This window comes from Malus domestica, chromosome 14 (assembly GCF_042453785.1).
Source record: "Malus domestica chromosome 14, GDT2T_hap1".
Classification (NCBI taxonomy): domain Eukaryota; kingdom Viridiplantae; phylum Streptophyta; class Magnoliopsida; order Rosales; family Rosaceae; genus Malus; species Malus domestica.
Window position 1 is genome coordinate 30,156,509 of NC_091674.1, and position 24,223 is coordinate 30,180,731.

At 37.8% G+C, this 24,223-nt stretch overlaps 2 protein-coding genes across 3 annotated transcripts; one reads left to right on the plus strand and one right to left on the minus strand.

Annotated features, from left to right (window-relative positions):
• Positions 1-3,943: 3,943 nt before the first annotated feature.
• Positions 3,944-9,626, minus strand: LOC114819158 (LEAF RUST 10 DISEASE-RESISTANCE LOCUS RECEPTOR-LIKE PROTEIN KINASE-like 1.2). 2 transcript variants are annotated; one of them, XM_029093122.2, is made up of 4 exons: positions 8,592-9,626; positions 5,589-5,624; positions 5,210-5,473; positions 3,944-5,138 (listed from the first exon to the last, which is right to left on the minus strand). In XM_029093122.2, exons 1-4 carry the CDS (start codon positions 9,388-9,390, stop codon positions 4,189-4,191), a joined length of 2,049 nt encoding a protein of 682 aa, XP_028948955.1. In that variant the 5' UTR covers positions 9,391-9,626; the 3' UTR covers positions 3,944-4,188. The 2 variants fall into 2 exon arrangements, with proteins under 2 accessions (XP_028948955.1, XP_028948956.1); XM_029093123.2 differs by lacking the exon at positions 8,592-9,626 and adding an exon at positions 5,813-6,835.
• An 11,926-nt stretch (positions 9,627-21,552) lies between these two features.
• On the plus strand, positions 21,553-24,139 carry LOC103455601 (endoglucanase 9-like). Its single transcript, XM_029092317.2, has 6 exons — positions 21,553-21,949; positions 22,046-22,353; positions 22,658-23,134; positions 23,240-23,366; positions 23,481-23,659; positions 23,750-24,139. Exons 1-6 carry the CDS (start codon positions 21,553-21,555, stop codon positions 24,137-24,139), a joined length of 1,878 nt encoding a protein of 625 aa, XP_028948150.1.
• The last annotated feature ends 84 nt before the right edge of the window (positions 24,140-24,223 follow it).

Genomic DNA, 24,223 nt, shown 5'->3' on the forward strand with positions numbered 1-24,223 from the left:
AAAGGGATGAATGTGCCTTTTGTCGTAATAAAGGCCATTGGAAGAAAGATTGTCCTAAATTGAAGACCAAAGGCAAAGAAAGTTCTGAAGCTAATGTTGCTGAGGTTGAAACAGATTTTTCTGATTTTGCTTTAACCACTTCCTCATCATTTGATTGTGCTACTAAGTGGGTGTTGGATACGAGTTGTACTCATCATATGACTCCTCACAAGGATTGGTTTTCAAGCTTGAAAGAGTTTGATGGTGGCGTTGTGTTCATGGGAGATGACAACCATTGCACAACAAAAGGGATTGGTACAGTTCGTTTAAAGTTGCATGATGGCATGGTTAAAGAGTTGACAGGTATTCGGTATGTACCGAATTTGAAGAAAAATCTTATTTCTTTAGGTACTTTGAAATCCAAGGGCTTCAGGTTTCATTCAGATGGACAGACATTGAAAGTTACTTATGGTGCACTTGTTGTGATGAAAGCTCCTCGATGTGGCCATTTGTATTTATTGCAGGGAAGCACTGTGACAGGTGAAGCATCTGTAGTCTCTGAAAATATGGGCACATCTGATTCAGATACTACTAGACTGTGGCATATGAGATTAGGCCATGCTGGTGAGAAAGCTCTACAAGGGCTTGTGAAAAAAGGTCTTTTAAAAGGTGCCACAACTTGTAAGCTTGATTTCTGCGAGCATTGTGTCTTGGGAAAGCAAACTAGAGTGAAGTTTGGTACTGCACTACATCAGACGAAGGGCATTCTTGATTATGTGCATTCGGATGTTTGGGGTCCTACAAAAACTCCCTCTTTGAGTGGTAGACATTGGTTCATGACCTTTGTTGATGATTATTCAAGAAGGTCTTGGGTCTACACTATGAAGCACAAGAGTGAGGTGTTAAGCATTTTCTTGGGTTGGAAGGAAATGGTTGAGAACCAGACTGGGAGAAAGATTAAGATTTTGAGATCGGATAATGGTGGTGAATACACATCCGACCCTTTCTTTAAAGTTTGCAAAGAGGAAGGAATTGTGAGACATTTTAGTGTTCGGGGAACTCCACAACAAAATGGAGTTGCAGAAAGATTGAATCGAACCTTGCTTGAGAAGGTTAGATGTATGTTGTCTCAGTCGGGTTTGAGCAAGTCGTTTTGGGCAGAGGCAGTTACTTATGCATGTCACATCATCAACCGGTTACCCTCAGCTGCTATTCAAGGTAAGACACCAATGGAGGTATGGACTGGAAAACCTTCTTCTGATTATGACTATATCCGTATTTTTGGTTCACCTGCTTATTTTCATGTGACTGAAAATAAACTTGATCCTAAAGCCAAAAAGGCTATCTTTCTTGGTTTTAGTAGTGGTGTCAAAGGTTACAGGTTGTGGTGTCCAGAGATGAAGAAACTGGTAATTAGTAGAGATGTGACATTTGATGAAGAAAGTATGTACAAAGGCTCTGAGAAGAATGTGAAAGATGTCCAACAGGTGGAGCTTGAGAGAGTTGCCTCTGGTACTTCAAATCATATTTCCGCTGATGTCGAAGCCACTACAAGTGAAGAAGTTGGAGACCATGAGGATGTTGAAGAAGTTGAACTTGAAGATTCTATTCAATTTGAAGAGCAAGTTTCACCTCAAGAGTCTATTGCCAAGAACAGAGGAAAGAGACAAATTACCAAGCCAGCTCGGTATAGTGACTATGTTTCTTTTGCTCTTCCTATTATCACTAATGAGATTCCATCCAATTTCGAGGAAGCCATTGAGAGTGAGGAGAATGAGAGGTGGTGCAATGCCATGGGTGATGAGATGAATTCTCTCTTGAACAACAAGACTTGGGAGTTAGCTAAATTGCCTAAGAACAAGAAAGCTATCGGTTGCAAATGGGTGTATGCTAAGAAGGAAAATGCTGATGAGAAAAGTAATGTGAGATTCAAAGCAAGATTAGTTGCTAAAGGGTATGCACAAAAGGAGGGCATTGACTACAATGAAATCTTTTCTCCGGTTGTGAAGCACTCCTCAATTCGCATTATGTTAGCTCTTGTTGCACAGTATGATCTTGAGCTTGTGCAACTTGATGTGAAGACGGCTTTCCTACATGGTGATTTGAATGAAGAGATCTATATGTGTCAACCGGATGGGTATACAGTGAAAGGGAAGGAGAATTTGCTTTGCAAATTGAAGAAATCACTTTATGGCTTGAAGCAATCTCCAAGGCAATGGTATTTGAGGTTTGATAAATTTATGAGATGCCAAAATTATTCTAGAAGTCAATATGATCATTGTGTGTACTTCAAGAAGTTGCAAGATGGGTCTTTCATTTATTTGTTGATATATGTTGATGATATGTTGATTGCCTCAAAGAATGTCGAAGAGATTGAGAAATTGAAGAAGCAAATGAAAAATGAGTTTGAGATGAAGGATCTTGGTGAAGCGAAGAAGATCCTTGGCATGGAGATCACTAGAGATAGAGAGAAGGGTTTGGTCAGTTTGAATCAAAGACAATACCTTGAGAAGTTGATTCGGAAGTTTGGAGTTCATGATTCAACTAAACCGGTTAGTACCCCTTTGGCTCCTCATTTTAAATTGAGTTCTCTACAATGTCCTAAAAATGATAAAGAGAAGCTGCAAATGAAAAATATACCATATGCAAATTTGGTTGGTAGTTTGATGTATGCAATGGTATGCTCTAGACCGGATATTGCTCATGCAGTTGGCATGGTGAGTCGATATATGCATAATCCAGGTAAAGAGCATTGGCAAGCAGCTAAGTGGATATTGAGGTATCTCCATGGTACTCGAGATTTGGTTTATGCTTTGAGAGATATGACTCTGGTATTGGTCATTTTGCAGTTGGTTATGTTGATTCAGATTATGCAGGTGATCTGGATGGAAGGAAGTCTACTATAGAGGTTGAATATATGGCAGTTGCCGAAGCTATAAAGGAGGCCACTTGGATACATGGGCTGATTAGAAATTTGGGGTTGATCAGAAGCAGGTGGAGGTACATTGTGATAGTCAGAGTGCCATTTATTTGGCTAAGTATCAGGTTCATCATGCGAGGACCAAGCACATAGATGTGCGTTATCACTTTGTTCGTGAAATTGTTGGTGAATGGGAAATCATTCTCCAGAAGATTCCAACTAAAGACAACCCCGCTGATATGTTGACTAAGGTTGTTGGTGTAGCAAAGTTTGTTCATTGCTTGAACTTGGCTCACATTTTGCCTATATAAAGAAGGCGTTGAGCAGTAGGAGTTTTGGAGCATTTGGCTCGGCATGAGTTGTTCTCTTGCTAGTGTTTGGGAGTGATGGTGTGTGTTAATTGTGTTGGTTGGCTTATCATGGCGTTTTTCGGAACTTGGCCAAGGTGGAGATTGTTGAATAAGTGGCCAAGTGGACAACAAAACAAATTAAAAAAAGGAAAGGACAACATGATTATGTTTCCTTGTTTTGTGGCATGTTTTGTGGCTTTTTTTAAAGCCATAATTATGAGGCTTTTTTCGGATAGAAGAAATAAGGAAGGAAGAGCTCATTTTCAGTAAGTGAGCTTATTTTCTGCCGAGAGCAAGGAGAGTTGTAGAGAGCCCAAAAGAAAGAAGAAGTTGCTGCTTCATTTGGTTAGTAATCATCCACCAAAGTAGTTGTTGTTGTAATAGCTTTGAGCTATATGTATAGAGAATAAATTATTCATTATATTTCTTTCTCTATTTGTTGATGTGGTGTGTGAGAGCTATTGGGTGTATTGGGTTAGCTTGAGTTGGTTCCAACGGGTTTGGTGCTATCCTAGCACAACAAAACCATTCAATATAAGTTGTATCTGATTTGATCAGGTCTGAGACTTCTACATTCTTCAAAGGGTGGTGCTATCTACACACCCATTTTTACCTCTCACACCCACTCTCAATTTCTGACCGCCGAATCGAATGAATTGAAAAAGATCAATAGACAAAAATTAACAAAAGTGTAAGAAGTAAAAATGGAGGTGTGAATAGCACTACCCTCTTCAAAAACAAGGATGAAAGTTTGTCTATAACGAATAAAACAATCACCTCGTTAAAAGGATTAGCTAGTTGAAACAAAAGAGATAAACCATGTAGCCTAAAAACATGGACCCTTAGCATACATAAATCTCTGTCAGCTCTCACATAATATATACATCTCATTCAACAAATCACAAGTTCAGTAGATGAATACAAAATGACAGCCACCACTTACGGCGGAGAACGAATAAGTTTACCGCTGCCATTTGGTGTCGTAGACGCGCTAGTCAAGTTCAATGCCACGGAATCTGGTGAAGGTGGCAGCGGATCACTCTTTAACGGCACAATATCATCGGCCAAAATATCAATCTCCTCTGCTTTTTGTATGTTAAAATCGTCGCTCTGTATCCACTTCAGTTCATTAAGCACCTCAACCATAGAAGGTCTCACGTCTTTGTCAGTCTGCAGGCAGCGAAATGCTAGTTCCGCCACAGCAATGATCATTTTTCGTGTTCTGGAGTCCGATTCAAACCCTAAGTATGGGTCTACAAGCTCATGTAATGTATGGTTTTTAATCTTGTTGATCGCCATGGTAGACAAATTGATCTCGTGTCGATGCCTCGTGATGTCAACAGCCGGCATGGATGATATGAGCTCAATCAGTACCACACCAAAGCTATAGACATCACTCTTACTCGTAAGCTGGTAGCATTGGTTATACTCGGGATCAACATAACCCGGAGTCCCTTGTGGAGCAGTTGAGATGTGCGTGACATTCATTGGGAAGAGGCGAGATAGTCCAAAATCTGCTACCTTAACACCGAAGTTGTTGTCAAGAAGAATATTCGTAGTTTTCACGTCACGGTGGATAATGTCAGATGCATGAAGATATGACAGTGCGCTTGCGGTTTCAATGGCAATGTTTATTCGAGTAAGCCATGGAAGTGCGCCAGGTTTTGCTCTTCCTCCGTGAAGATGTTCAGCAAGAGTTCCGTTAGGAATGTACTCGTACACAAGGAGGAGTTCACGGCTTTGTCGAGAGGTGCAACCATAGAGCAACACAAGATTTTGGTGGCGCAGGCGAGCTAAAATCTCGATTTCATTCATGAACTGCTCAACTCTCTTCCAATTGTTTTCATATAGACGCTTGACTGCAACCGCTCTCCCATCGTGCACATTTCCTATATACGAAATTTATAAAATTAAGAACTGGAAGGGTTCATAAAACGGTTAAGAAAATCTGTGATCTTACCATGATAAACTGTGCCAAAGCCTCCATCGCCAAGTTCTTTCGCAGAATCAAAATAATTAGTCGCTTCTTCAAGTTCCTTATAGCTGAAAATATGTACTCCAAGGTAGGTACTTCCCTTCTCCATATCGTCATCCATAGAATAGGTACTCGAAAGGATGCCTCGAGTTACAAAGGACGATGGATCATATGGTTTTCTGTTTCGGCGCTGGTATACAAAGAAAATAAGACACATTATAGCAACGGTAGCAGTAGCTGTGCAAACACCTGATAAGAGGTTGCAATGTTGATAATTAGATACTGATTAGTGAATATAATCTAATTGAGAAATGTGATAGAACATTAAGGATTGAAGAAACAAAGGGGTTTGCTGATATATTACCTACAATAACCTTCCTCTTCCAGTTCCAAGGATTGTCTGCAAAAGAAATCAAACAAGCAGAATTCTTAGAATATAGTTATGATACAAACTTAAACCTCAAACATGCATATTCTCACCGCTCTATATACAAACACAAATACTTTACAGAAGAAATCTCTACTGTGCGCAGGTTTTCTGAAAAACTCAAGCATTACTAAAAGGGAAAAAGTTTGCTACAGAAGTACCATCATCACAGGTTTTGACATGAGGTCGATCACTACAAAAACACACGAATTCATTGTTATCGAATCCACAGCGCCCGCCACTCCTCTGGCAATTGCTGCAGTTCTGCGCAGTCCAATTCAAAATGAACCCCATCTTCAAGATTTCGGTGTAGTTCATTTGCATCAATGCGTCGACTTTAACAGCATCATCGAAAGGCAAATGAACTGAAGACTGGCACGAGTCTAACGAATAGCTCATGCGCTCAACTACCTCCATGTGAAAAATAGCAAAAGAGTGATGGCTGCCGTTGCTAGCACAGTCAATGGGATATGGAAGCATGTATTCCAAAGGTTCTTCGGGGCAACCATAAAAGAAGGAAAAATTGACGTGATTGGAACTATACTTGAAAGGCGTTCGTTCGAGGCTGAAGTTGTGGAGAGGGAGTGGACATTTCTCATCATAGACCGCAGCAGCGTTGGCCAGCACAAACGAATGGTTTGAGTAAAAGATTTCTTTAACTATGTACTCATCGCCTGAAATACTCAGTACCGGAAATCTTCCGTTGCAGGTGATCTTGAAGCTAGGGTAACCACAGAAGGAGTCTTGGTTGCCAGAAAGCCAAAAAGGGTAGCTTATATTCGGGCCATGTCCGCACTTTTGAGGCTCGCAGCGCTCGAAGCTTCGGTCTATGGAGAAAGCTCGGTTGGCGAAGGTTGTGAAGATGATGGTGACAACAATGATATGGAGGAGATTCATGATCAAGAAACAGAAAGAAAAACAGAGAAGGAATAGCAAAATGGACCCGAAGGGAAGCTTTTAAAATAGATTTTGGATTCGTTTAAAACTGCTGTTGGAAGAGCTAAAGCATTTTCTGACAAATAAATATGCTTGCTTGAACAAGGTTATTATTTCATTTCAAAGGAATAACACCGTCCAGAAATGATTTACAGCTTTTTGGTGGAAAGTTTGCCGAGAAGGACCACACGAGACGAGAGAATCATACAAAATAAGACTTTGATTTTGAAGTTTTGTGGAATTTTGGTAGCAAATGCTGGAAAACCCAAAACCAAACAAAATAATTTAAGGAGAACTAATTAAAATAGCTTGAAAACTTTGAGTTTTAATAATAAAGACAAAATAATGAGTAAAATGAATAGTACTAATATGACTTTTTAATGTAAAAATGTGGTTTTTCTTTAAAGTAAACAGTACCAAGAGTTTTTCGTTAAAGTTCCTAATAATTTATGGCAATATTTTATTTTCCACTACGTTCTTGGTCATTTGGACACCCTTCGAGAAACTGGTATACTTTGATGATATTTAGTGAAGCATATACATTATTTTGGCAATAATGTTGACTTTTGATTTTTGAACAAGGAATGAGATTCAGAAAAATCAATGCTAAATGCCCTAAAAGGAAATACCTACACTTAGAACCAAATTCAATGAAAATTCAAAGTGACTGAACAAAGACCTAAAATAAATTGAAATATACTGAAAACCGAAGTGTTCTCGAAAGTTAACAAAATTAAAAAAATGATATATTCCCAGCTCTGAAATGGGGTATAGCCTCCCCTCCTCCTAAACTTTTGGATTGCAAACGAAAATACCAAATGTTTTTGCTTAGGAAAGGATCGTTACCAATTCGAACCGACAAAAAAATAGGGTAGAAATTTTCAATTTTGAGGTAGGCAATAAAATGAGTGATGCAGCACTACATATGTTTCGGTGGATTTGCTTGAAAATTGAGATTTGTGGTTGGTTGAACCGAAAGTGTAGAAAGAAGTAGGGAATTTTGAACTCTTTTCTTCTTTCTGTGTGACACTTTCGGCCAAGACACAAGGAATGGGATCAAGAGGGGGTGGGAGAGGCTAGAATTCATGGGATGGATCATTGTGAGCTTTTCTGTAAATTGTATACGGGCGTGTGGGTGTGCAAAGTCTAAAATATTCTTAAATCCAGTTGCATGTGGAACACAAGCACAAGAAAAAAAAAATGTAGAAATAGCCGGACGTAAGAATTTCTCTTAATTCAACCCTAATTACAATGTGCTCGGTTAGACTTAATGGCAATCTTGCTTCACTACACCTAATCTGATCTCAATCGGAAGGTGGAGAAATTGTCTGTGGAAAGAATCACAAGATCAATTGTTGCGTGAAGTGTGAAGTATTTAAAATCTTATAGAATTCCTTGCTAACCTCGTTGACCTTTGACTGGTCAATTTCTACGTGGCATATGGCATATCTTTTCACCTACGACTGGTAACAAACCTTCTGGTTTGTCCACGAGTTTTAGACGATGACTAGTCAAAGAAGCATCACTTTTGGTGTCTACCGTCCATGTCCATTCAGTATATGCCTTTGGAATTTAGATAAAATAGGAAGCCCAAACTAACCAAGCATTCCCCAATTATGTCTTATAATCTGAAAACTAATTACATCATGGATAATTTATTCTGTCATTGCCAACAGAGTTGAATATTTGATGTTGTCTAATTTTGACTAATTAACGGAAACTCCAAAATAAAAAAAAATAAAAAAATAAAAAACTCTTCTTTCACCTGGATTCATCTTTAATTGTTATACATATTATCTATACTAGAGGGGTGGATGAGGGGTTAAGTCTTACATGTGTTAGCAATAATGTAATTCAAACTTGTTTTTTGTAATAATCAAACCTAAGATCTATCACTTATCACTAGATTGTAACACTAAGTAGCATCTCTAGTCTTATATTAAACCAAGAAAATTGATCTTAAGTAATTAACAGATAGATTAAGGAATAGGAGCATATGCGTACCATCAACAACTGGGCACGTCTGATCATGAGGTCCGTCCCCACACAAGCATAGAAAAGAATCATTACTCGAGTTCGACCCACAGGTTCCATTGGATATTAAACATCGATTACAGAGCTCCCACTCCGCATCGTAGGCCACCTGAAACCCCTGTTTCAAAACCTCTTTGAGCACAACCGTCGTCACATTCTCCAGCGGCATAGCATCCACACCCTCCCACATAATCGGAACTCGAATATTCGTATGGCACGAGGCCCAATTTTTCAGACGAATCCTCGACAAAGAGTCGTCGACATAGTATGATATATTGTGGTCCGTACCCTCTACCTTGCAAGTGAAGTTATTGAGTACTGACTCGCTCTGCGGTGGGCAGCCGTAGAACAGCGACAGGTTCCGAACAGCTGGGACGTAGGAAAAACGGTCGTAGTCCAAAGTGGTGTTGACAATGTTGGTAATACAGGCGGTGTCCCAGAGATCTGAGCGAGCGATTGTCATGGTGTAAAACTGTCCGATAAAGTTCAACACAAGAAAATCCTGGTCTTTAATTTTCATGACAGGGTATTGATCTCCTCGGCAGGTGAGCTCGTAGTCTTCGCGGCCGCAGTGTTGGGGGCGGCTGGCGGTGGCCCAGAAGGGGTAGGAGATGTTTTTGAGGAGGCCGCAGTCGTAGTAGCTGCGGCACTCGGTGTATCGGTGATCATCCTCTCCGAAAGCGGCGGTGGGGAGTAATATTACTGTGATCAAAATGTGGAAGATGATGAGGAAGGAGATGGGTAGTTTTAGGAGAAAATGGGTAGGCATAGTAATTTGTTGAAGCTCAAAGGGACATGGAGAATAATATATCTTGATGGCTGAAAAGGGAGATTGGGAAGCTAGTGGGATGAAATTATATACGGAAGAAATTCAAAGGGGAAGAATATTATTATCTGATTTGACGATCGGAAGGGGAAGTGGGTGGGGTTTTACGTGAGAGATGGATAAGACGATGGCTTGGTATATTGAATTGACTTTTCTGTGTGTTTTTGCCCAAGAAAATTCCAGTGAACGCAAGAACGGGATATACGTAAACAATTGAACGGGATGCACTTGATATTTACGGTAGATAATAAGTCAATATAAAAACGTATCAATTTGTTTCGTCAATAGAAAGGCGTCTTGACCTGTTTTCATTATAGTTAATGTTAGGGTGACTAAATTTATAAATAAAATTGCATAAAATAAATACATGTAAGTTGATAATTGAAATATTACTTAAAGCGTTGATAAATATGCTCAATCATATTAGTGAAACATTATTTAGCTTACAAATTTAATTTTTCTAACATTATCATTTCACTATATTATCAATATTATTGACAAAAATATCGACATTATTGATACTTGACAAATTCGTGTACATCCTCCCCAAAAGATTAGAATAATAGCTTTAGGGGATGTGTACTAACAAAATGAGTAAATTACACTTTACTACCTCATGTTTGAGGTTTATTGCAACCTTATACAACATTTTCAAAACATTTCACTTTCATACCTCACGTACTATTTTATTTTAATATAATACATCTGTTACATTTTTCATTCATTGATTCATTAAAAGCTAACGTGGCTGCCACATTGGTGTCACATGGCTGCCACATGGCTGCCACATGGCTGCCAAATTTGTGCCACATGACAAAAATAATAATTTTGTATACATTAAAAATATTATAATATTTACCCTAAAAAATAAATAAATAAAAAACCACCCAGAAATCGTTCCCCACCCATCACCCCCTCCCTCTCATCCATCATCACCCACCCCCAAAAATCTCACCCCGAGCCCATCCCCTTCTCCCATCACCCCTTCCAAAAATCCATATTCTTCAATCTCCACAAGCATATTCAACACGACGTCGTCAGTTCTGGCCGTCGTGCCGTTTCCAAGCGGAAAAGAAAAGGAGAGATTCTAATCGACTTTGAGGCCGAGTTCGACCGCCAATGAATCTGACGAGTCGCATTGGTTGCGGGTGAGCTCTGGTTTCCATGGCGTCCGGTTTCAGAGGGGAGGTGAAGAGAGTAGAGGAGAGGGAGGTGGGTCGGGGGAATGGGTTTTTAGGTTTTTTGGGTTAGGTGGGGTGGGATGGGGTGTTTGGGTTGCAGGGATGAAAGGGCTCAGGGAAGGAAGGTTTTTATTATTATTTTTATTATTATTTTTTAAATTGGGTAAATTATTATAATATTTTAAATGCATAAAAAAATAAAAATTTGTCACGTGGCACAACTTTGGCAGCCACATCATCACAAATGTGGATCTCATATTTGACACATCATCACTTAACGGTTTACTTAACAGATGTATGAAATTGAAATAAAATGATAAGTACATGTATGAAATTGAAATATTTTAAAGATGTTGTAAGGAATTGAAATCGATTCCAAATTTGAGGGGGTAAAATAACAAAATTTATGCACGAGGCTAACTGCCCCCTCCGTAGTGATCTTATACCCTTTTAATGATTAAATATATGATTATTAGGTAAGTGATGATAATTATTTTAATGTGCAATTCACTCATTATTTGATTTCGAAACCCTGTAAAAAGAATAAAAATAAGAGAAATGCTAAGGATCTCTTAAAGTGAGATACTATATGAATTTTTTCCACGATAAATTTTTCATAGTTTCTCAGAACACAAGTATGACATCACGTGTCATTATATAAGTGGACGATATATTTTTCATTATTTCTTGGAATAAAGGTGGTGCACCACATGTCATTACATAAGTGGTGGGAAATTTCATTTTTTAAGTTGTTAATTTTTTAACAAAACTATCTCGCTACTTGTATAGTGACACATGATGTACCACTTCGTATTCCGAGCACACTAAAAAATCTCTCATCCGCCAACTCACAATTTAATATTAATTTATGTGCCAACATTATAAAACTTTCACCACTTATATAGTGACACATGGTGTACAGCCCCACATTCCGGGTACACTGAAAAATCTCTCTTCTGCCACCTCATAAATTATTGTTAATTTTTGTGCTATTATTATAAAATATTATATCAAAAAGTAAAAAGGATAAAGAGTCCATAAAGTCTCACTTAAAAAAAAACTCTCTTTAACATTTCTCTACAAATAATACTCATACCTTGCATATTAATTCACAATAAATAACACAGCCTTGTTTATTGAACGATTAAATAACATAGACTTTTATTGAACGATTAAATAACATAGCCTTTGTTTATTAATATATGAAAGAAAGACCTAGGGGAGAAGATGCATAAAAAAATAAGGAACTCTTTGTCTGCTCTGCTGGATGCTAGTGGTACATTTTTATGCCTATAAACTTTTGGTAGTGTTATCTACAAACTTGTTTTTATTTTTCACATACTTTTATTATTTTTTATTTTTTTTATTCTCTTCAATTTATTCGATCTAATTGTAAAAATTTGAGAAAGATGTACTAAAAATAAAATAGGATGTGTCGATACGTCACCGCCCTATAATTTTGGTGAATGACAAAGGAGGGCCTGCTCCATTGATAGGGATGGCAGCGCAATTTGGGCATAATTTATTTCAGGAGTTTACAAATGGCAAAGGATGTTTAGCGAACTCAATTATTATTAGGAGAAGGAAAAAATGTAGCTTTTTTTAATTGTGGATTATTTGAAGGAAACTTTGGATGCGGTCTTTAACTATTAATGTTTTTTTACTGAAATCTTGGTGGTTTTTAGTTTTTGATCAAAGTCCCTGACATTAATTTAATAATGTATTTATATGTAGGTTATTATATTTTTAAATTAAAAATAAAATTTGTAGTTATTTACATTAATGAGATTTTATAAAAACCCATATTTTATGGGATTAAAAATACTAAGGATGAATTATACTCTCCAATATAGTGTGTGTGTGTACACACATGGGTACTATAAGATCCCACATTGACCAACGGAGAGGGGGTAATGTGCCTTATATGTACATGCTCCCCTCCTTATAGCATGATGCTTTTTTGGGAACTCACTGGCTTCAGATTCCATCGGAACTCCGAAGTTAAGCGAGTTCGGGTAAGAGCAATCCTAGGATGAGTGACCCACTGGGAAGTTCTCGTCTGAGTTCCTAGAAACAAATCTGTGAATGAATGGTAAGCCCAAACCGAACAATATCGTACTACGGCGGAGCTAGTCTGACATGTGACATAATGGTTATTAGAGCCATTCTGTCATTCAGTGCAATTATGCCGACGAGGACGTCGTGCCTCTAAAGGGGGTGGATTGTAAGATCTCACATCGACCAACGGAGATGGGGTGATGTGCCTTATATGTACATGCTCCCCTCCCTATAGCACGAGGCCTTTTGGGAACTCACTGGCTTCGGATTCCATCAGAATTTCGAAGTTAAGCGAGTTCGGGCGAGAACAATTCTATGATGGGTGACCTACTGGAAAGTTCTCATTTGAGTTCCCAGAAACAAATCAGTGAGGGAATAGTAAGCTTAAAGCAAATAATATCGTGCTATACGGCGGAGCTGATCTGGGATGTGACAGGTACGATCATCAAAACTAACCAAAAAATTATTGTACCGAAGCATTAATACATTTTTCAAAAGCACAAAAAAAAAGATTAGCCTTAATAACATTATTAAATTTCTTCTGTTAAACTTGACATGAATACATTTTCAAATCAATGAAATAGAATGTACCCATATAAGTTTAAAAAAATGGATTAGAGAAAATATTGAATGAAATTTTATATAAAAAAATGGGTACATTTTTAACAAATTGTTAAATTTAAGAATGGATACATACAAGATTAAAAATTTAATGGGTACAAACTTATTCTAATTTTATTTTTTTATTTGAAAAATGTTTGAATTGAAAATTAATTAGGAGTTTAATAAGGGTGTGAGTAATAAAACTCTAAATCAATTACTAATTTATATATATATATATATATATATTATGTAATTTACATGTAATTCAATAATATATTAATACTAGAAACTTTGATTAAAATCTAAAAGCTGATAAGATCTTAATCAATAAAACTAGGGACCAAAAACAAATTTTTCTTTATTTGAATCACATATTATTTTCTTGTACATGTGGAGGACTGAGATACGACGAGGTCAAGAGTCAGATTGATAGCATGCGTTACATTTTGTTCAAAAGTCCAATTAAACCCAATAAATTTCAACACCCAACTCAAGAGAGAGAAAACAAAGCATTGTCAAATCTTGAGATGACAAAGCAAATTAATACATGTTAGTTGTCTGAATATATTTTATAATAATCTTGATATTGCTAGTTCAAATATATAAGGCCATCTCCAACCGAATGGGCCAGAGGGCCGAAAATAGCCCTAAAACCGTCTCCAACTGAGGGCTAGGCCAGAGGGCTCAGGAATCTGGGAGGGCCTCATGGGATCGAAGAGGGCTGGAGGGCTGGAGGGCTGGCTGCTTTCGGCCAGCCAGCCAGCCCCGGGCTGGCTATTTTTTTTTTTAATGTTTCTTATTTCTGTCAGTTATAACCGACAGAAATAATATAATATATATTATTTCTGTCGGTTACAACCGACAGAAATAACATTTTGAATTCAAACTTCCAACGGCTAGCGCCACTAGCCGTTGTAAATCCTTTTTTTTTTTTTATGAATTTAAACCTTTTTTTTTATGAATTTAAACCTTTTTTTTTTCTTTTTTTTTCTATAACTTCCTATAACTTTTATTTTACAAAATTTGTTTCAATTTTTTTTTTAATTCTATTTTTTTCCTATAACTTATATTTTACAAAATTTGGTTCATATTTTTTTCATATAACTTCTATTTTACAAAATTTGTTTCATTTTTTTTTTTAAAATTCCATTTTTTCCTATAACTTCTATTTCACAAAATTTGTTTCATATTTTTTTTAAATTCTAATTTTTTCCTATAACTTCCTAAGCCATTATACAACATTAAATTAAATTAAGTAACATGAAACAACATTAAACAATATGAAACAACATTAAATAACATTAACCGACATAAAAATTATACAACACTAACCAACATGATTTTTAAATAAAATTAAGTTGTAGTTTTTAAATAATAAATTATGTTTGGCCCTATGGCCCTTTGGCCCTCGGTTGGAGACGGTTTTTTTTTACAGGGCTAAAACGAGCCCTCTGGCCCTCTGGCCCTCGGTTGGAGACGGAGGCAAATATGGCCCTGTACTGTTCATTAAAATATTAATATCTTGGAGAATCTTGGAGGGCCAGAGGGCTAAAACGAGCCCTCTGGCCAGCCATCGGTTGGAGATGGCCTAATATCTCTCCACCATAATATACTTGTATGTTAACTTAGTGACCTGTATAGTGAAAAGTGAGTAACAACTAATAAGAAGATTAGCAGCTATTTTGGTTGATATTATCAGGGGCGGATCCAACTTGGGACAAGGTGGATCAACTGACATTTTGTTCAAAAGTCCAATTAAACCCAATAAATTTCGTTACATTTTGTTCAGACTCCTAAGCTCTGAAATTTTCCGTAGAAGAGTTGGGTGTTGCCCATCGAAAATCTAAGATGTCCTTAAAAGTTATCCTCCAACTACCTAACGAATTGACTCTGACACTGAGCAGGGTAGCTGCTAGCCTCATGCCTTTGTATGACTTGCTATGGGCATCTTTCGATAGGTTCACTTGGCATATGCTGGCATGCTCGCTCAAAAGCTAGTAACATTAGTTGACATGCTCGTTTGAAAACTGTTGGCATCTGTCGATTAGCGTCCAATATGACTTGGCAAATGATCTTAGCCTACGAAGGCTCGATGAAGTGTCAATTTACATGTTATTCGGTCCAAAAAAATTTGTGTTCCACACACTATCCTTATTGACCCACCAATAATGTTTCTTGGATCCGTCATTGACTATTATTGGGTTACCAATGTGTTATCAATGAAAAAAAAATGACAAAAGCCAAAATATAGCTCTTTTGGACATTTTGTCACCTTTTTCTCATTAGTAACATCATCGTTACTCCACCAACAACAACCAAATAACTATTAATCTTCGTAGTTGCTACTTGTTTTTTTGTTGTATTTTTAAATAATCTACAAGGTAGATATATATTTTGTTAAGTTTTCTGCCTCTAATAATTAAGTTGACTAATTAAAAGACATTAACGAACTTAGAATTGTATCCCTCCAACGTTTTGGAGAAATTTTTCGGGGTGATAGGAACCCCACATCACCATGGACAGCTGGAATGCCCCTTTCATGGTGATGTGGGGTTTCCCGTCATCCTAAAAAAAAATTCTCCTCTACATCGTCTTCTTCATTGGAACAAAGAGGCTCTTCCTCCTTTAGCAGACTGTCACATCCCCGCCCGGGGTGGACCACTTCCCAGGCCCACTCCACCACCGTAGCACGATATTATCCGCTTTGGGCCCCGACCACGCCCTCATGGTTTTGTTTCTGGGAACTCACGAGCAACTTCCCAGTGGGTCACCCATCATGGGATTGCTCTCGCGCGCTACTTGCTTAACTTCGGAGTTCCTACGGAACCCAAAGCCAGTGAGCTCCCAAAAGGTCTTGTGTTAGGTAGGGATGGGAATATACATTTTAAGGATCACTCCCCTGGGCGATGTGGGATGTTACAATCCACCCCCCTTAGGGGCCCGACGTCCTCGTCGGCACACTTCCGGCCAGGGATTGGCTCTGATACCAATCTGACACGCCCTGATCCCAATGTCCTCGTGACATCGGGATGATCACAAGCTGGCCGACACCCAAAGGGTGATAAAAGCCATTTAAATTAAGTACAAGCTCATAAATAAGCTAAACAGGCAGCATGGCTAGCCACATAATACTAAAATTCAACTTTTAATTAATAAAATTAGGATCATAACATCAGTTCAGAGCATACGTCTATTACAGAGTACAAACAGAATTCAAGATAGAGGTGTGCTATATTACAATAGATATCGAAGCAGAGGAAATATAGTACTGGATCACTGGTAGGGAAAGACCTCGTAGCTTATATCGTAATCCTAGTTTGTAGGTCCTGAAGGGGGCGCAAAACAAACATGAGTGGACCAATTTGATATAAATATAATAAAACAGTTATCAACATACTAACCCCCAAACATATATATATACATGTTATGTGGTTTTGTACTTACCTAGTGGTCCTTTCTGCTACGGGACGTAGGGATAGATTCCGGTCCGTCCCGAGCGACGGTTTGGTGTTGGCATAGGGCCCGGAGGGTGTTTCCTCTTGCATTTAAGACCAGGGACGGGAAGCCGGCAAAGGGCCTGTAGTGTATTTTCCTCTGACTATCTGCTCAGAGACGGGGAGCTGGCATGGGGCCTGGGGGTTATCGAACAATTCACTAGTGATTATTATATATACAAGTTATGATTTGAGACACTGCACATCATGCTAGGTTTCGGAAAACCTATGTTTTACATTATATATATATATATATGTTTTCATAAAACCTGGGGGTTAGTATGTTGATAACTGTTTTATTATATTTATATCAAATTGGTCCACTCATGTTTGTTTTGCGCTCCCTTCAGGACCTACGAACGAGGATTATGATATAAGCTACGAGGCATTTCCCTACCAGTGATCCAGTGCTATATTTCCTCTGCTTCGATATCTATTGTAATATAGCACACCTCTATCTTGAATTATGTTTGTACTCTGTAATAGACGTATGCTCTGAACTGATGTTATGATCCTAATTTTATTAATTAGAAGTTGAATTTTAGTATTATGTGGCTAGCCCTGCTGCCTGTTTAGCTTATTTATGAGCTTTTACTTAATTTAAATGGCTTTCGTCACCCTTTGGGTGTCGGCTAACACGTGATCATCCTGATGTCACGAGGACATCGGGATCGGGGCGTGTCACAGACTTCATTTCCAATCGAACCAAAAGGGCGGTAGCACAGTAAACCAGAATCCTGACCTTATTTTCTAGCGAGAGGAGGGGCGGCCGCCCATTTTTATGCCTTAATAGCTTCGCCACTGCATGGCACCGTATCTTAAACACCCAATGGGAGGCACGATAGGAGGGTTAAAAAATGAGATCCAAATCTAGTGGGCAGTAATCTAGAGGGAGGGTGCCTAAGGTCGCTAGGGCATGTTTGGCCAACAACATCGATGTCATTGTCAACTAGATGGACGGTAGAATCAATGTAGTTTATTTGTTTGACATAGTATGAGTTGGTTTGTAGGGTGCGGATAGGCTCATCGGCGGCAGAGCATTTGAGGCCTAAACCAGGGTAACAACAGTACTGATCGGCGGAGGTGGCTTTGACATGCCAAAACGGATAGCGACAGGCAACGTCGTTGCCACAATCATATGTGGGGAAAATATTGGTTGAGGATGAAGAACTAGTGGTGTTATGTGTGTGTGTGTGTGTGTGTAGCTTAATCTTGGACCAATTTAGTTGTAAGGGAACATTGTATGTGAAAAAAAAATTATATGCACATTTTGTGCCTCATCTTTCACACTGTAAGCAAATCACGATTTAACACATGTAGAAAGAACTTACTAAAAATACATAATGTTCAAGGAGTTTCGTTAGACTCCAAGGTTTGATCATAATTCAAGAAAATTGTGGTCCACCACCGTTTGATCTTAGTTTAACAGTGGAGGAAAAAGTACAATAACAAAAGTTAAATAGCCACCTACCATTGAATTACGATTGTACGGTCGGTAATCATAATTTTCTTAAATCTTAGAGTCTAAAAAACCATGTATGTATGCAGACATGTGAAACTGTGATTGCATGAATCACTCATTTCAAAGAAAAAACTCAAATATTTTATGCATGATAGGGATTTTGCTACACATGTGAACGGGCTAAAAACTCCTATAATACTTGCAAGAATTACAAGGTTGTTGTAGTATAAACGGATCTCGCAAGGTTGTTCTCCACATGGATTATTAAATAATTCGAAACAAATCAAATTCCAATCAATTATTGTAAAGTAGAAATTGAGATGAGTGATTTCATAAACTACTTAAATTAAAAACGAATTTAATTAATAAAAGTAAACTAATCTGCAATATTAAAGATGAAAGAAAAGGAACCAGTTTTGGAAAATCAAATTAAGAAAGCACTAGGGTTCCACCATCACCTAGCAATCCTATGAACTTTTTGTTGGAGTTTGAATGAAATTTCAACTCAAATATGGGTATTGTTGGAAATTTGAGTAGAAATTTCTTTGTCCCACATTGGTCATTCCCAAAAGATTTTATCACTTTAGAAGGCTTTGTCCTTTAGAGAAAGTGATTGGAGTAATAGGCCTAGAGACTAAAATTGGGCTCACCCTTGGGATTGGACTTTGGGGTGTACTAATTAATTGGTAATTAATATATAATTAATTATAATTAATATATATTTAATTGTCAAAAGATGGGTCTTAGGCCTTGGGGCTCTTGGGCTCTAATAATTAAATTATTTAATTAATTATTTTTCGGATTTACTTAATTATTTTTAATTAAATTCAAATTTAATTAATTTTTTTTTTTTTTTATGAAAAGACTCATCCTTTCAGATGAAGTCTGAGAGTTCTTTCTGAACACAGAGCAAAGCACCCATCTGAAGAGATGTCTCCCAACAATCACACCTCATTCTCATACCTGTTGCAAACAGGCATCCATTTGCTATATATACATCCATCTGCATAGCATTTAGAAGACAGAAAATAAACAACTTCATCCTCCACATTCCTAAACCTTCTTACTGAGAGAACCATACTAAATTCACCAGAAGTTAAATTTTCCGGTGCTGGAATTTTAATTTGATCGTTGAATCCTGGTGAAGCAGACGTCCGTAGAACTACAAGCACATAGTAGGGACGAAATTTCTGTTTCAAGGACATTGCAGTACACAAGCCTCGATCTTCAAGTTGTCTGTTTTTATAATTCGTATTCTATTTTATATTCTATTAATTCCTACTGCATTTATTATTTATTAGCATATATAAATTATCACAGATTGTTGACATATATCCAACACTTTTACCAATTACTTATGATCTACACATGCCACTTTGAAGGTTAGATTTTCCTAATTCATATTCTACTTGGAACCTCTAACATAGAACGTATATCTAACATGCAACCTGTCCGGACGTTCGGATCAAATCTAAACATGAAATACTCATTATGCTTTATGAAAACCCTTTGAAAAATCATACAACCCTTAAGACGTAGTGTTCATCCTAAGTGAAATTACAATTATTAATCACAAGAAGCCATCGTCAATTTCAGGGAACATTCCGACCAAAATTGCATCAAATTACTTTTCTAAAGATCCTAATGGTGATCATGCATTAAGACAATTAAATAGTTTGAATTCCGGTGATTAATAATTCAAATTGTGTATGCAATCAATCATAAGCAATTAAATAAAAATCACATATTCATGCTAAGGCTCAAGGCTTCGCCCTAGCAAAAAAAAATTAGTTAGGCATATTCATAATTGAAATCATATAAAATATTATTAAGAAAAAGATTGAAAACACCTTAAAGTAGAAAATCTCCAAGAACCCTAGAAATTGTCTCTATCTCCAAAGTTGCATAAAAGAAAGCGTAGGAAAAAACTAAGAACGGCAAAGCAATATATTTGCTAAGCCATCCACAAACCCTAAAACATAGGTCTCTTATTCCAATTAGGAAACTAAGAAAAATAATAAAATATCTTAGAAAATAAAACCCTAATTAAACTAGGGGAATCAGCCAAGTACTTGTCCAGTCCCGTTTTAGCCTTAGATCTCCTCCAAATCCGGCCCAAGATAGCTTGCTTTAAAGATTAGGCCGTTCCGAATACATCTCCAGAAGGCTACGAAACCATCCGAGGTCATCTTGGGCTCCAAAAACGTAATTTAAGCCCAGAAACATCATTTTCCAGCACTGCGCACTGCTTCTTTATTCCATCGCCAGAAAATAACTACTTGGTAGAAAAATCCCAAATTTTGATACAAACACGCCAAGAGAACACGAACGTCCTCCAATTTGAATCACTCAAAAATTCATCTGTTTGATCATGCTTTGCTCCAGAGGAAGTCGAAAGTCGTATATTGAAAATACAATTTAAAGTTCAAAATTCTTTCAAAATATTAACCAAAATGTACTAAAAATAGGATAAAATATATAATATAAAATCTACTCATCACTGCACGACTTTTCTTATGCATGTTGAGGATCTTGGACCCAAACATATAAGAGTTGAAGTTCTTGGAACTCTCATTCCTTACAGAGGAGAAATAGCTAAGAAATACAAGTGAGTCAGCTGAAAGACTATGCGATCGAAGACTTCTAGAACACATTTTTGGAGACAAGAGAACCATTTATGTAAGCATGAGTTGCATTAAATATGAAATCATCTCTTTGATAATAATTTATGTGCCAATCTTTCTCTTAATTTATAGTAAATTAGTAGGTTCTTAGGAAAGTAGATGTGAAGTGGTTACTTGATAGTTACAAAATAAGTCAGGCCATGCCCATAGATTTTAATAGAGAATAGTCCCCATAGATTTTGATTGAGAATGGTTTGTTGGCGATAAGGAAACTGTTGAAAGTTACAAAATAATCCATGATTATTTGGTCAAGCGATACTCAATTTTTTTCTTATCTATAATCTTTCAAATGTTCTCATATGTCAATTGCCGTCCTGATATTGAAAAGACAAAATATGTGCATATTCTCATAGGCAGATGTTGGCAAGCATCAAACATTTACACAGAGGTGGTTTTCTTAATATATTTTCTTCGATAGCATCCAAGTTTTTTGCCTTGTTAGCCAACTTATGCTTCTGTTTTATCAAGAAACTATTTCATTGTGAATAACTACCGAAAACTAATTTTATAATTTATACTATGATCATAAAACCTATGATATTTAGTTTTTATACACATTTGATGATCAAAAAACCTTTTTTCTTCTTTTTTTTACTTGCAATTTTGTCATCTCTTCACAAACAATGACATCTTCTCTAGGTTCCCAGACACAAGCATCGGCAGCAGACCTAGAACCTGTGAGATTTGTCCATACAGTTTCCGAGGCCCGCCGTTTGCTTCCCTCAGCGAGTCGTTGGAACTCCATAGAAATTGACTATAACCTAGTACCTCAGTCTTCCATAGCCAATGATTCAATCCCTTCTCCGTACTCCAAGTCTTACGAATTCAATCTCGTTATCACCGATAAAAACTACCTCAAACGTTGTCTTTATATATCTGCATCCACTATTTTTGTTGTCCTAGCTCTAATTTTACTGGTAGCACTTTTGCCTAATGCTCTTCAAAAGCATCATCGCCACCCTTCTAAGAATCTTACGCGTGCATTGAACCAAGCTCTGACGTTCTTTGACGCGCAAATATGTAACATGTTTCTACCATCATGCATTTGATTAGAAAGAATTACATGGAACCTCTTCTTTTTTATCTAACTTGCTGAAAATTTTCTTATCTGATCAGCTGGGGTTTACCCTAATAATAGTCCGGTAAAATTTCGCGCCAGTTCAGGATTGCATGATGGGAATTTGAGCAGTAAACCGGTGAATCTTCGGGGTGGTTTCTATGATTCTGGCAACAACATAAAGTTCAGCTTCCCTACAGCTTATACCGTAACCCTGTTGAGTTGGACTGTGATCGAATACCACGAAAAGTATGCTGATATTGGTGAGCTTGATCATGTCAAGGACATAATAAAATGGGGCAGTGATTATTTGCTCAAACTTTTTGTTCCTCCAAACACAACTTCAGAGTTCATATTGTATTCTCAGGCAAGCCTTCTGAAAAATTTAAGTCCCGTTTTGATGACCATTTCATTTTCAGTTTTCATTGTTTTGTGCGATGGCAAGTGCCTTCGCCCATGAGCGGTAGGTCTCGGGTTCGAGACTTGGGAGCAGCCTCTCCATAAATGGGGGTAAGGCTAGCCGACATTCACCTCTCCCAGACCCTGCGTAAAGCGGGAGCCTTGTGCACTGGGTACGACCTTTTTTATTGTTTTGCAACAGAATCCTGTTTCTCGAACACGATAATGAACTATTAGGGACAATGTTCTCCTTTTCCTTTTTTCCAATTTAGGTTGGAAGTGGAAACATTGATGCCAAGGTTCCTAATGACATAAACTGCTGGCAAAGGCCTGAAGACATGCATTACGACAGACCTGTTTCGATCTGCGACAGCACTGCTTCTGATTTAGCAGGGGAAATTATTGCAGCATTGTCCGCCGCTTCATTAGTGTTTAAAGAAGACAATGCATACTCAGGAGAACTAGTTACTGCAGCTGAGAAGCTATACGAGAGTGCAGTTACTAAACTAGAGCCTGCTAGGCAAGGAGCATACACCAAGGTTGATGCTTGTGGAGTAGAATCTAGGAATTTCTACAACTCTTCTGGTTTCCAAGATGAACTGGTCTGGGGAGGAACATGGTTATTTTTCGCTACCGGCGATAATTCATATCTAGATTATGCCACAAAAGAATTGAAGTATGCAGTTGCTAACGAAACGAGTGCTGATAAAGGGATTTTCTACTGGAACAACAAGCTCACTGCCAATGCGGTAATTTACTGCAACATTTGCTCTCGAATTTATGAAGTTGAATAAATTTTGTGCTCTCCCAGTTTTGGATTTAGAATAACTGGTTGGGACGTTACATCTTTGTAGGTCTTGCTAACACGTCTCCGATATTTTCGTGATCTTGGATTCCCGTATGAATCTTCTTTGGACGCATCATCAGACATTACTGACACCCTCATGTGTTCTTATTTTTCTTCTCAGAAAACAACACCAGGTATATATATATATTTATATATATATATATATATATATCTGAGCATATTACAATCCATGCAGCCATTGTTGCATTTATGAGTAGTTCAATGCCTCAAAATTCCTTAAAATGCAGGTGGATTGCTCCTCCAAAGGCCTACTTATGGCGCGCGGGCACCTCTCGAATATGCTGCAACAGCATCTTTTCTTAGTAAATTGTACAGCGACTACCTTGACCTTCTGCGTAGTTCCGGTGGGAGTTGCATTAATTTTGGCTTTTCCATCGATATGTTGCGCAATTTCTCAATAACTCAGGCAAGTGTTACATATTATACGTTGAAGTATCGAATCTACAAGCGCACTCTTCCATCTGCATAATAACACGAGTCTTATCTTTTTATTCAGGTCAATTACATTCTAGGAGATAATCCAATGAAGATGAGCTACATGGTTGGCTTCGGAGATAAGTTTCCAACCCAAGTGCACCACAGAAGCGCATCGATCCCTTGGGACGGTCATCAGTACTCTTGTGAAGATGGAGAGAAATGGAAAAACTCCAAGGACCCAAATCCGAATTTGCTTTTGGGAGCCATGGTAGCAGGGCCCGACGAATTGGACAAGTTCGTAGATGAAAGGGACAAGCAGGAGTTCACTGAGCCTAGCATAGCAAGCAATGCTGGTTTAGTTGCGGCACTCATTGCACTTCATGATCCTCCTCGCCATCGTTCTTCGAAGGCCAATGGCACGCATTTGGGGATAGACCAGACGGGTATTTTTGGTAAGATCCGGCATTAGTTGCCGGTGGATTTGGCTGTTGAGTTAGCATGTAGGTTGTGCAGTTTTAAGAACATAATATCTAGTAATTCCCTGGACTTCTTA

Coding starts and splice junctions, on each gene's coding strand:
- LOC114819158 (XM_029093122.2), bottom strand. CDS start 9,390: ATGCCTACCCATTTTCTCCTAAAACTACCCATCTCCTTCCTCATCATC. Junction 5,474..5,588: donor GAAGAGGAAGGTTATTGTAG/GTAATATATCAG, acceptor ACCTCTTATCAG/GTGTTTGCACAGCTACTGCT. Junction 5,139..5,209: donor CTTTGGCACAGTTTATCATG/GTAAGATCACAG, acceptor TTTCGTATATAG/GAAATGTGCACGATGGGAGA.
- LOC103455601 (XM_029092317.2), top strand. CDS start 21,553: ATGACATCTTCTCTAGGTTCCCAGACACAAGCATCGGCAGCAGACCTA. Junction 21,950..22,045: donor GTTCTTTGACGCGCAAATAT/GTAACATGTTTC, acceptor TTATCTGATCAG/CTGGGGTTTACCCTAATAAT. Junction 23,135..23,239: donor ACAAGCTCACTGCCAATGCG/GTAATTTACTGC, acceptor ACATCTTTGTAG/GTCTTGCTAACACGTCTCCG.